The 14,370-nt window shown below is 37.4% G+C and overlaps 1 protein-coding gene across 1 annotated transcript; it reads right to left on the bottom strand.

Moving 5' to 3' along the window:
• Positions 1–2,473: 2,473 nt before the first annotated feature.
• On the bottom strand, positions 2,474–12,261 carry Usp44 (ubiquitin specific peptidase 44). The gene is made up of 5 exons (XM_048358073.1): positions 10,846–12,261; positions 8,990–9,185; positions 7,296–7,404; positions 3,455–3,660; positions 2,474–2,670 (listed from the first exon to the last, which is right to left on the bottom strand). Exons 1-5 carry the CDS (start codon positions 12,256–12,258, stop codon positions 2,474–2,476), a joined length of 2,121 nt encoding a protein of 706 aa, XP_048214030.1. The 5' UTR covers positions 12,259–12,261.
• Between the last annotated feature and the right edge of the window lie 2,109 nt (positions 12,262–14,370).

Here is a 14,370-nt window from a genome sequence, read left to right as displayed (position 1 = left end):
TCTTTTGGGGAAAGCAATCCAGTTTTTAGCTGTTAGAGCTGTTTTTATGGTGCTAATGTTCAATAGCTACCTTTGAATAATTTCTCCATTTTCTTCGATGCTGTGTAAACAGCAGAGCTCAACTAATTCACACTTGCACATAAGGCTTTAATCTTCCTTTGGGGTTTTGAATCTGTTTGTGTGCTTTGGAATTACAAAGCAAGGAGCTTGATTTCTAAGCCCAGGATGTTAAAAACTGATCCAAGTAAAGTTTTAGAGCTTTCCTAGGTCTTTCTAGTATTAGTGATTTCTGATAAGCTTCAACTTTGGAAGAAATGGCATCACTATGTCCCTGCAAATGGCTGGAAGGAATATGATCTTGTAAATAGGAAAGCTGTCACTTAAGACTGTGTTGTTTGCCTGACTAGCCATGTATATCTTGATGTCATTTTGTTATGTTTACAGTGATGTACCTTATGGTAACAAATTAGTTTGATGTTTAACAATAGTGCCTTTAGTAAATTATTCTACAACCAAAAATGTTGTTTTTTATTAGATCAATTTAGCAGAATGTAGACACCCATGATGAGATTTGAGCTGTTTAGTAAAGATACCTGTTCTGTTCATCATTTAGGGTTCTTTTTGTTGATGCTGCTGCTAGTATTTTAAGGCAATTTTCTTAGGGCAGTTTGAGGTTTGATAACATCTAGTGGAAAGTACTACAGATTTCCCATATATATGACCACCTCCAACACATTCCCCTCCATAAGTTTTAGTTTAAAATATAGACAAACTCACTTCTTCCTCATGTATTTCTACTTTGAAGTAAATATAAGCTACTTACTATATATACCATTACAAAAACAATATCCTCAAGTTGTTCCTTTTAAAATCCTATCAAAATTAAGCACTAAGTGTGTTGTATGCTTAAAAAAACAATAGTCCTCAAAATTAAAGGCTAGACTCAGGTATTTTGACCACATAAATCTTTAATGAGTTGTAACAGTTGAGATAACAATTTGCATAGGTGTTCAGTAAATGAGCATTTTCAAGCCTAGCCACTTAATACTCCAGAGCTTTATTTCTGGCACAGATTGTTTGTTCAGATAGTGTGCTATCAGTTGCCCCTGGTAACTTATCTGGTGAAACTCAAAAATGTGGTATAATAGACATTCCTTTTAAGCTTATACTTGAAAATATAGATGAACACTAGTGGTGAATAGCATTCTGCAGGATATTTCAAGCTGTAAATAAACTCATTTAAGAAAAAAGGGACAAATGATCTTCCAGTGATTAACAGCTGATCCATACAAGTTAGTGGAGTCTCCCCTTTCTAAGTTCAGTTAGCAGCAGTAGACTTGAGATAAGAGTGAGATGGTTAAGAACAAAGAGTGTCCCACTGTAATAAGAGGTAAGTTTTTGGTGATTTTTAATGTTTATAAAAATGGCTGATGCCCTTTGTTTTTCTAAGAGGTTCCCAGTAGTCATATAGCCTTAGCAGAGTAAACAATCCAGGCTTTCGGGCACTAACATGCTTGGTGTATAGCTCAGGTACCAGTTTTGAACAGTACTCTTGGTTCTGTGCTTTTTCTCTTCAAGATTTCTTTGAACTAAAAAATCTCAAGCTACTCAGAGCTTGCTTTAAGAGATCTAATATTATCAAACAAAATTAACTATCCAAGGTAAGCTATACTTGTATAATATACTGACTTGCTAAATTCAATTTTTTATCTTTAGAACCTTTATGCTGCCAACAAATCAGTAAGTCCTAGCCATTTTTTAATGTCCACAGTTCCAAAGTTCACTTACATAAACCATTTGTAAGTCTGTCTTTTTAGTTTGACTATGCCAAATAAGTTCTTAGAGCAATACATTTTTAAGTCAAATTCCATTAACCAAATTCAGCCCTGTGGTATACGAAGCCTCAGGAATATCAGTGAGTCTGATTGGTATTCAGGTGACACCTTGAATATAACTTTCAATGTGCTAGTTTAACTTCCTTTAAGGGGCAAAGGTGACATCAATATACAAATGGCCTAAAAGAATTGTGTGTGTGTGTGTGTGTGTGTGTGTGTGTGTGTGTGTGTGTTGAGACTTAAGACTGAAGTGTATTATTTTCTATTTAGAATTTGTATAGAAAATAGCTACAAAAGATAAATAACAAATGTATACAAAATGATGTCACCTGAATTTCTCTAGTGGGTTGCACAATTCATGATCTGAGGCAAATTAAGATATCAAAATATAAAGAGGTAACAGTCTGAGGTAAACAGTAAAAGTTTAAAACTCCCAAATACTTGTAAAAACAGTTACCTGCAGATGACATACATATATTTATATTTTGTCTCTGTAAAAAAGTTTTGTAGTTGCATACAAAATGTATAAATGTGCACTGATTTGTAAGTATAAAAAACAATGAAGCTCAAAATTGTAAGTCAGCCCTTTTGAAAAGGATATATACAAATCACAAGAAGAAAGCCCCACTGTCTTTGGATCAGCTAAGGATTTCATTAGAGGAGGTATCAGCTTCTTCACTGGGAGGTTGGTTACTAGACAGGAGCTCACGCAAGAGTTTAGAATATCCATTCTGGGTAACTCGCTGGGTATAAAATAAGATATAAGCTTGGGCCTTGCATACTTCATCCATAGTGCACATGCTTAGCTTGGAGTCATTGCAGTGTACCCAGAAGCCTAGAGGGAAAGCACAGACAGATGTTTACTAAACAATGTTAGAAACTTTACAAAAGGAAATCAATTGTCTAGCAAACAATTCTTAGTAGTGTTGAATTCCTTTGTGAATTGCATGTTCATCCCTTGTTCAATGATAATCAAAATGGAAAGAAAAAAATAATGCCTCAGTCCCATCATTGCTAGAATTAAGCTATCGTAGAAGAGTCATAGAGACGGCAAATCAGTGTTTTATATGTTAAATTTGAACAAAAAATTTGTTCTATATCTGTGATCATCCAGTTCATTAGAGGCCTTGTTCTGAAATAAAACTAGTAAATGTAAGACCTGCTCTTGGAAGTCTCACCCTCTTACTTTAGCAAAACTATCTTCATTTATACCCCCAAAGTACTACAGGTCTACAGAAAACGGTATATTCTGCACTGTACCGCTACTGCAGAAGTCAGGTGGCTCTGCTTAAGATTATTCAGTGGCCACTCAGAAATCACTAAAGCAATGAACACTACTTTCCAAGTCTTAATTCAACAAGTCTTAATTCAAAACAATTTTTAGCCACTGCTGGCTCACACCTGTATTCCTAAACTACTCGGGAGGCTGAGATCTAAGAATCTCAGCCAGCCAGGACAGGAAAGTCTACATAAGACTTTATTAACCACCAAAAAAGCCAGAAGTGGAGCTGTAGCTTAAAGTGGTAAAGCACTAGCCTTGACCAAAAAAGCTCAAGGACAGCATCCAGGCCCTGAGTTCAAGCCCCAGGACCAGCACAAGTAATTTTTCCTATTTATACCTCCTTCAGAATTATAGCAGTAGGCAGTGTAATGTCCTGAGCCAAATCCTTTCCCATGATGCATTACTACAGCTGATAAGTCATAGATAAAGCATTCTGGTCTGAGGGATTTCATTGTCTCCTTGCAGCAATAGGGTTCCATGTTTAAGATTTCCTTAAAGCCAACGTGAACACCAATCTTCTCTCGGTTATTACGTCCTGACCACCTGTGAACAAGCCAGAGCAAAGTAATCAGGAAAATCAAGGAAGAATTCTAGAATGTAAAATACAAAGAATTAGGAACTGGAAGTGTGGCTCAAGTGGTAGAGTGTCAGCAATGAGCAAAAAGCTAAGAGCACGAGGCTCTAAATTTAAGTCCTAGTACCAGTACATACACAAAAATCAATCTAATCTATCAATATGCACACACACACACACACACACACACACACACATACAAAATTCGTGTGTGTGTGTGTGTTTATTCCTAAAATCCTGAATTGAGTAGAAATGAGGGGATTTAGGAAAATTTTCCTAACAGGTGTAATCCTTTTTTTAAATTCTTTTGCAGGGCTGGAGATTGTAAACTGAATGCATGGACTTAAGCATGCTAGACAAGCTCTCTACTACTTGAACTTGTCTGTTGTTATTAAATGTGCCTAGATGACAGCATAGGAAAAAAAAAAAAACACCTTTCAGAAAATTACACCTCTGTGTGCATATTCTTCTAAAACAGTTAAGGTTCCAAAGGGTTTTAATTCCCTATTGTATTGTCTTTTACAAATGGCAGTGAAAAAGCATCTTTCTTGGCGATGTAAAGGAAAGAAAAACAGGGTGGTACTTAATTCCATGAGCTAGGTCTCATTAAAAAAAAAAAAAAAAAGGGGCGGGGGCACTGAAAATGTGGCTTAGCAGTAGTGCGCTTGCCTAGCATGCATGAAGCTCTGGATTTGATTCCTCAGTACCACATAAGCAGAAAAGGACAGAAGTGGTGCTGTGGGCTCAAGTGGTAGAGTGCTAGCCCTGAGCAAATGAAGCTTAGGGACAGTGCTTAGGCCCTGAGTTTAATCCCTAGGACTGACCAAAAAAAAGAAGAAAGAAAGAAAATGACCAGGCACTGTTAGCTCATGCCTATAATCCTACTCAAGAAGCTGAGCTATTAGGACTAAGGTTCTAATATAGCCTGGGCAGAAAAGTCTGTGAGACTCTATCCTCAATTAGACCACCAAAAAGGCCAGAAGTGGAACTGTGGCTCAAGTGATAGAAGGTTGGCCTTGAGCACAAAAGCTCAGGGACAGCACCCAGGTCCTGAGTTCAAGCTCCAGACCAGGATCAAAAAATAAAAGTGTGGGGGAAAAAAAGGGGGAGGGGGAGTGTGTCCTTCCCTGTGTGTCACATTTGCATGAAAATACCTATTAATGACAGGATTCAAATAATGCCTCCTGTACAGACATTTTCTTCATCTGTTGGTCATGTGTCCCATTACTGGATGTAGAAAGCACAGTATCACAAACATACTATCAGGTATTATTACAGAAGGAAAAGATCCTATCAATGTGTGATAGTTCTTTCAAGAGACTAATCTTGTTCAGAATAGAAGATATAAAAATAGTATGAAAGTACTAAAACATGAAGTTCAGATAAATAATAGAGAAAGTACAGAGGAATATAGACAAGTTTCAGGAAATAAGACATTGTAAAATGGTATGGAACTAAAGGTAAGCCATACAAATGATGCTTTCTCTTAGACTAGAAAGTAATATCCCATTTCTGTGACATTGTGAAATACTTGGTCTTCCTCCCATTTCTTAATTTATAATTTCAAAAACTCTTGGAATCTCTGACATGATTTTTTTTTTTTTTTTTTTTTTTTTTGGTGCTGGTCCTGGGTTTGAACTCAGGATCTGATGTACCTAAGCTTTTTTGCTTAAGGCTAATAATGCTCTTATCATTTTAGGCATAGTTCCACTTCTGGCTTTTTACGGGTTAATTGGAGATAGGAGTTTCTTGCCTAAGCTGGCTTTGAATTGCAATCTTCAAATCTCAGCCTCCTAAGTAAGTAGGATTATATGCTTGAGCCATGGGATCCAGTTATATCTTTTGTATGCCAATGACACATGTTAGGTTAAGGTAAAGCAGCATCCATGATAAGTCAAAATAGTGGTTACCAATAAGTTAGTAAGTGGTTACCAAAAGTTTAGACATTTAAGTAACATCAATTTAAGTCCTTTCCAATGCATCTTTACAGAGCCTTTATCTCTCATCTCTTGTTTGCTCTTTTTACTATTAACCTCCTAACCTTGTTTTAATTTCATGTTACTTTATATGCAATGGCAGGGGTCACTACACTTCTTACAAAGCCTTTGTTGTATAACCTAGTGCTTCCTCTTTACTTTGGTTCATGTTGCTTCCTCTGACTAAAATGTTTCTTCTTCTCATTTTTTTTTCTTTTTCTGCCAGTCCTGGGGCTTGAACTCAGGGCCTGAGCACTGTCCCTGGCTTCTTGTTGCTCAAGGCTAGCACTCTGCCACTTGAGCCACAGTGCCACATCTGGCCTTTTCTCTATATGTGGTGCTGAAGAATCGAACCCAGGGCTTCATGTATATGAGGCAAGCACTCTTGCCACTAGGCCAAATTCCCGGCCCCATGTTTCTTCTTCTCTAAATACCCCATATTATTAAGTATACAGCACAATTTTAGGCCTTGACATATAGGAATACAAAAGTTGAAATGACTACGTTGTGGCTATTCTACTGGTATAAGAGGAATTATGTGAGTAAGTTAATTACAGCTAAATTTTTGCAGTTATGCAAAAGCAGGATTCTGTGATAGATGGTTAGTTACTTGGTGGAACTTTAGAGATGTTCCTAAAGACAGTGTACAAACTGAGATTTGAATGTCAGCTGTAAGCAAGAAAGCCAAGTGAGAGCCCAACATCCAGAGTTCAGGTTCTGGTATCAGTGCACAAAAAGCACAAAAGCAACACACATACACAAATTGCTTTGAATTGGTTCCTTTTCCAAACACAAAAAAACTGGCTAAAATATTCCTATGTAAAAAGTGACAGGTTAATGCAACATATTAAGTACTGTTAGCAGAAATAAATTTACTAACATTTGGCAGATCAAATGTTAGCAATCTAATCATGATATTAGGGATAATAATCGCAAGATTAGTTACACTGCAGTGGTGCATACCTGTAATCTTAACAGTCAGTAAGTGAAGACAAGAGGGTTACACATCTGAGGCCAGTCTGAGTTACATGACAAGACCCCATTTCAAAACAAAGAGATTTAAAACCAAACAATTACTCAACATATAAAGGTCAAAAATTGACCTCTCAGGGGAATACAATAGCTCAAAAGCTATGTATGTACGTTCATATAAGACTACTGTTGACATATGGTCTAATATTGACATTACATTTAAAGCCCTAGGCGAACTTTCTTGGGCGTGGCCACGTGGCTACTGTATATGTTCTTGATACATTGTATATTGTATATATGTCTACCTGACCTAGAGAAGGGATAGAAAAACAGGGCGTAAGATATCACAAGAAATGTACACACTGCCCTACTATGTAACTGTACCCTTTTTGTACAACACCTTGTCAAAAAATTCATGTTCAATTAATAAATAAATTTAAAAAAAGAGATTAATAAAATTAATTACTCAGTATAGAGAGTGCCTGCTAAAAACAATGGTCAGTTCCTCTCTTGAAACAAAAAGAGGGTAAATTACTTCCCAAGAATATAGTATTAAGATTTAATCCATCATATGTGCTCTTTTAAATTTGATACATTAAGCAAAAGGAACGACTAATTTAGACATGTATAACTGGTCAACAATTGGTACTACTAACCTGAATCGTTTGAGGTGTAGTCTGAGAACCTGAGGGAGGTGGCATATCATAAGCTGTTTTTGGGCTTCTGTGAGTACAACTGGTTTTGAAGAAAACTTTCTACGCTTTGCTGTAACAAAAATGAAAATCAAATTTAAAGGTCTAAGAAAAACATGATTACATCTTTTATTTAAGCATGAACGAATAGGCATTGAACTCCTAGACATATACACCTGGGCTTTGCTGTCAAGAGATTTGTGATCCACAATGTAAAACAAACTTATGAGCTAGTAGGCATGAAAACAAATACATGATTTTAATTATAATCCTGTAATTATGAATGAATTATGAATAAGTACACTGCTTCCACTTAAAAGTGGACTTTACTATAGCATTCCAAACTCTTCCATCACTTAGGAGGCTAAGGCAGGAGATTTTCTTATTTCATGTGAAGCCAGGTTAGGCCACATAGCAAGTCTGAGGACAGCACAGGCTAAAAAGTGAGACCCATTTTCCTCCCTTTCCTTCCCCCCAAAACCCCATCAACCAAACAAGTCTTCCCAGCTACTCAGAAGACTGAGATCTGAGGATCAAGGTTCAAACCCAAATCAGACAGGAAAGTGGATGAGACTCCAATTAGGTTAATCTCAATTAACCACAGAACAAAAGCTGAAAGTAGAGCTGTGGCTCAGGTGGTAGAGCACTAGACTTGAGTACAAAAGATAAGGGAGGCTGGGAATATGGCCTAGTGGCAAGAGTGCTTGCCTCGCATACATGAAGCCCTGGGTCCAATTCTCCAGCACCATATATATAGAAAATATATAGAAAACAGCCAGAAGTGGCGCTGTGGCTCAAGTGGCAGAGTGCTAGCCTTGAGCAACAAGAAGCCAGGGACAGTGCTCAGGCCCTGAGTCCAAGGCCCAGGACTGGCAAAAAAAAAAAAAAAAGAAAGAAAGAAAAGAAAAGCTAAGGGACAGTGCCTAAGCCCTGTTCAAGCTTCACCACAGCACAAAAATAAATATCAATTTTAATTGGTAGCAAAATATTTTCAGAGGGCCTTTATACTATATAGCATACTTTCATTTTATTATTTTTTGTTTTCCACTTTATTCTGCTCTACATATCCATTTTTTTTTTCAGTACTGAAGATCAAACCTGGGTCTTCAATACTGATAGGCAGGCATTTCACCATTAAGCCATATCCTCAGACTTTCTTTTCTTTTTTTTCTTTTCTTCCAGTCCTTGGCCTTGAACTCTGGGCCTGGGCACTGTTCCTAAGCTTCTTTTGCTCAAGGCTAGCATTCTACCAACTTGAGCAACAGCACCACTTCCAGATTTTTCTGTGATTACTTGAAGAAAGTCTCACAGACTTTCCTGCTTGGGCTGGCTTAAAACCATGAGTCTCAGATCTCAGCTCCCTGAGTAGCTAGGATCACAGGCGTGAGCCACTAACATTCCACCAGCTTTCACTTTCTTATTTTATGAATCCTATATTTCTACAACTCACTAGAGGATCAAGGAAAAACTTTAATGTCACCAATGAGGCAAAACACAGTTGATAAATGCCAAATGAAAAGTAGAAATGTCTAGTCTGATTTCTTCCCATTAACTATAGTTAACATTCACAGCTGCTATTTAAGGATTTTCTTCCACCTTGATATCATGTTTCCCTGTTAAGCTTAGAAAAACACAAAGAATATACTATCTGTACTCACAGTTACACTGGTCACATATGTAGATTTTTCCTTCTAAAGCTTCAGTTTCTGTAAATTTGGCCAACATTTCAGTAACTAGACATGGTTGGGAGGAAGTATCTTTTCCACTGTATTGGTATCTTCCTGGAAATTCCAGTGACAAGTCCCAGAATGGTTCTATGGTATTTGATTTGTTGTCACATGCAAGACATGTAACCTGTAAGTAAAAAGTAAGTTTCTCAGATTACAAACCCTTTGTCAAAACATTAACTCCATTCACTCGAGGCCATTAGTAGTAAATAAACTTTTCTTTTGAAAATATAATTTTATAATTCTGGATAACCACTTTATATTTTTATCAGCAAAGTTTAATTTTTTCCTTTGAAAAGAGTGTCATTAAACTCATTATGAATTGACAAGCTTCAACAGTTGGGCCTTCAAAAAGTTCCAATAACATTAGTCAAATCTACAATTTAGATAAAAATTGCAACTACACTCCAGGTGCCAATAGCTCATGCCTGTAGTCCTAGCTATTCAGGATCCAAAATCAACTTGGCAGGAAAGTCTGTGAGATTCCGACCTCCAATTAACCACAAAAAAGCCGGAAGCAGTACTGTGGTTCAAGTGCTAGACTGCTAGATGTAAGGGAAAAAAAAGGCTAAGAGACAGTGTGTTGGCCTGAGTTCAAGCCCAAGTACCAGTACCAAAAATAAATAAAAATCAATTTATAGATTAATAAACGTTCACTTTATATGGCATATAGTTATATGCATTTAATGTTATTTGTCATTAGCCTTGATGTTTGCCACCATCTTCCTTCCTCATCTTGCAGTGATTTTTCATACTCCAATTCCAACCTGTTAATGCAATCTACTTTCTTTCTATGGCAAAATACTCTTCCACTGAGCTCCTCAATCTACTTCCTTAACCATAATACAAGTAAAGTACTATTAATATATTTTTACTATACAGATTGTGGAGCTCTACCAGCTGATAAACGGTAATACCTATAAAAATAATGTATCATCTGCCCACTTAAATCAAAACTCCTACTCAAAAACACAAAACAAAACATGAAAAATAGAGGAGCTATTCACATGTGGAAAAAAAAGTTCTTGCAACTTACAGGGGCAATATAGTAACTGGAAATGGATTTAATGTTACCAACTTCACACATAATTAAAGACAGACTATAATTGAAGACAGACCATGTGTTGATTTACACATGGTATGAAATAATACAAAGAAACTTTCATACAAGCTTCATCCCTTCCTTATATAAAGAATGAAGTTCAAAAGACTTTAGGTGTTAACAAATTGATATATACTCCTTACAGTGGTTCGCCTGAGAACTCAGTAGCATCGCGGAATGAACTTTTGAATTTATTGAATTCAAATAACAAAACAAAAAAATCAACATTGTCAGCAACTGAGTTTTCTGAAAATTAGTCTAGATGAATCTTACTTTAAATCTCCCTGCCGAAGTGTTAAGGACTTTGACTTTCTAGGAAGTCTGCCAGGGCTATCCACTCCTTCCTCCTAGAAATTGCTCAAGGCTGCACCATATCCATTCCCAATACAACAGCATGTTGAAGGCTTCCCCCTCCAGGATTAAACTCCTTTTCTCTTAGTCCATTAGAAAGTGGATATAGTATTAGTAACCTAGAAAGTTGTTTCCTGACTCTCAAGACTTCATAAACCTAGAACTATTTTCAATGAGTCATGAAGAAAACAACAGTGAGTAGGCTTTATACATTTATAAAAGCAACCAATCTGATGTAAAAGTGATCCATGCTCAAACACACTAGGTATATAGAGAATATGTAATTCTTCATTTTATAAATTTCCAAAGGTAAAATTTGAAAAAAATCCATTACCTGACTAAGAAGTTGTCCATGAAAAATGTTATTTACAACGTTCAGAACTTGTTTAATAAGTTTCCTTTGAGAAGAGGGGATAAGAGCTGGTAACCTGGTACCAGTTGTCTCTAATTCATACTGTACTTTATCCAAAAGTTCACAGAGAAATTCCTGAGCATCTTGTTGGGCATAGCCACGGAAAGCAGGGATTAGTCTCCACACTGAATGTAGCATAGCAAACGGTGAGACCAAGGCCCACTTTCCAGACCACATGACTTGGAACAAAGTATGCAGTTCATGACAAAGAGAAATGTATTGTGAACTTGGCTCCCTTGACTGAATAAGTTCCATATTTCTACCTTTTGATGCTCCACCACTCAGTCCTGATGGCAAACTTGGGTATCTGGAGCAAACCAAACTTCTATCTTTCTCTTGGCCTTTATTCACTTGATACACTACTGAGTCTGTGATAGGCAGATGCTTATACGATCTTGGTTTATCACTAGTAGTTACAGCCAACCATTGGCGCAGATCAAGCTTTAAAAAGCATTGTCGAAAAATAAGTAAGTGACTCAATACTTGAAGAACAGAATTCATATAGCAAGTATTTCCCAAATTTCTCAACCCTGTTACACCAGGAGTTATCATTGGCCTTCGTTTAACTAAGGAGTCGCTGACCTTTTTACCTCTTGCACCTTCTACAGTAGATAGCACTTTGTCTTTTACTGGTGATACTGGAGTTGGTGATGGTGCTTGGACAGGAACCACAACCACTGTGGAGGACTGAGCTAGACCTTGTAAACGCAAGCTCTTTCGTGGAGGCATACTTTCTGATTCTGTTTTCCCTTGATGGTCTAATTCGTGATGTCTTTTCTTCACTTCTTTCTTCGCTACCACTTTCTCATGAAATTTTTCTTGCGCAATCCTTTTTTTCCCAATGAGTGACTGCTCAAACCAAGTTCGAAAGACTTTACCCATAAGCATCTTCCTCCTGTGCCAAAGCGCAGTGCACATCCGATCCTCATTTTGAAGCAGAGATTGGGTGCCGTCAGGTAAGAAGTAAGAATCATCACTTGTATCCGTAGATGGTCCACTAGGAGTGGCACAGTGATAATTTTGGCTTTTGATTGCACTTAGTGTGCCTCGTAGTAACTTCAGGTCTCCGGTTGCATTATCATTAAGAACATAATCATCACAGAGATAACAAAACACATACATCTCATTCACCTCCAGCACAACAGGATGACTGCTTTCTTCAAAGTGCTTGAGTGCATGCTTTTCAATATATCGTCCACAGGCAACATGGGAGCAGCTGAGGCACGCCCAAACAGACTCCGATGTATTGCAGTCTACACAGTGCCATTTCTGAGGGTTGAGGATGGAATGGTCTTGAGCAAGCTGCAACTGCTCAATGTGTCTGCATTTATCCATTGCTAGTACCTATTTAGTCTACCTGAGAAACACATAATCTAAACAAGTCTCTGTTCACGATACTCGGAGCATCTGCAAACTAAGCAGAAAAAAATGTCCATTTCAGTAAAACCAAAAACAAGCCAATAATATTTCATTTTTATGAAATATTTTTCCAAAGATAATATAAATGAGCTCCCTCTGTCAATTTCTAGCTGCTTATAATTTGGCTTCCCTAATCTCTCCTAGTGAGGCTCCTTTAAAAAGCTTTTGCTTTTAATTTTGTCATCATCTAGTAGTGACCCCTTTAAACTCAATTAGAATAAGATTTGCCCTTTATACCCAACAGTTTGAGACAACTTCCAAACTATATTTTCATTTCTTAAAAAGTGGCTCATGCCTGTAATCTTAGTTACTCAGAAGGCTGAGATCCTAGGATCACGGTTCGAAGACAGCCTGAGCAAGAAAGTCTGGGAAACTCATCTCCAATTAACCACCAAAAAGCCATAAGTGGAGCTGCGGGTCAAGTGGTAGAGCACTAGCCTTGAGCAAAACAGCTCCAGGGACTGCACCCAGGCCCTGAGTTCAAGCCCCAGGTCTGGACACATGAAAAAGAAATTCAATGCTATAGCAGTTAAGAGCCTGCAAAGGGAGAAATGGTAGAATTAGTGACCAAACATTGATTAAAAGAACCAATGCAGAGAAACAGCTAAGTATTGTTTCTGGGAAATCATAGGCAATAATTATGAGTTCAAACTCTTGCAGAGATGAAGAGAAGAATGCAAGTTATCCACACTGAAGGAAAACACCTTCCAATTTGGGGGAGATGTATGTTTCCCTATGGTCTCACCACATAGTCCAGGCTGGCCTTGAACTCTCCATCCTCTCCCCATTCTCACCTAAAATGGGACAGGGATCACCAGTATGCACCATCATGCTGACAACTTTTACAAAAAGGTAAACTGGTCAACATCTTACATAACTTTCAGAAAATGCCTAGAAAGGGGCTGGGAATATGGCGAACTGGTAGAGTGTTTGCCTCGTATACATGAAGCCCTGAGTACAATTCCGCAGCACCACATATATAGAAATAGCCAGATGTTTGCCTTGAGCAAAAAGAAGCCAGGGACAGTGCTCAGGCCTTGAGTCCAAGGCCCAGGACTGGCAAAAAGAAAAAGAAAAAGAAAAGAAAATGCCTAGAAAGACTGTATTTATTGAGGTAATAGAACTATATAGTATTTTTCTATTCATCCAAAATTTCAAATTTCGAAAAGTAATAAACATGTTAATAGTACACATCTTAAGTAGAAACAGATCATAAACATAGTGAAGGAGCTAGTGTACAACTTTCTCTATTCTAAAAATACAGTCGAAGAATGTCCTTTGTTACAAATTGCCTATTTCATCGCAGCTGTTACTAAAAAAAAAAAATTGATTTAGATGACAGCAAGGTCCTTGGACTTTCAACAGGCTATAATTGAATATGATTCTATTTATTAGATACAATATTCCAAAAAGGATGGTCTTGCTGGGAGCTGCTGGCCCAGACCTATGATCCTAACTACTCCTACTACAGGAGGTTGAGATCTAAGGATTACAATTCAAAGCCAGCCTGGGCATTAAATAAAATCCATCAGACACTTATCTCTAATTCACCACTAAAAAGCTGGGAGTGAAGATGTGGCATCAAAAACTTCTCTCAGGCCTGGGAATGTGGCTTAGTGGTAAAAGTGTTTGCCTAGCATGCATGAAGCACTGGGTTTGATTCCTCAGCATCACATAAACAGAAAAAGCCCAAGCACCTAGCCTTTAGCAAAAAGAAGCCAGGGACAGTGATCAGGCCCTGAGTCCCAAGCCCCAGGACTAGGGGGAAAAAACTTTTCTCATAGCTCATACTGTCACATCATCACATACCATGCATGCGTTGTATTAATTTTTAGTGTCTTATAAGCAGAATTTTACTATAATTAGAAAGTCATTTACAATCTCGAACACAAGACAAATTTAAAACTTAACATATTAGATCCTTCAAATTATGGTACAATTTTCTACTCTCACCTGATCAGTCACTTCCCATGCATATTTTGTTACAAATAACCACATTTTGAATGTTAAGATTTTTATGAGAGATAA

The sequence above is a fragment of the Perognathus longimembris genome, chromosome 1 (assembly GCF_023159225.1).
Source record: "Perognathus longimembris pacificus isolate PPM17 chromosome 1, ASM2315922v1, whole genome shotgun sequence".
NCBI classification, from domain to species: domain Eukaryota; kingdom Metazoa; phylum Chordata; class Mammalia; order Rodentia; family Heteromyidae; genus Perognathus; species Perognathus longimembris.
The sequence above is the reverse complement of the archived record's forward strand: the minus strand, read 5'-3'. Positions and strand labels throughout refer to the sequence as shown.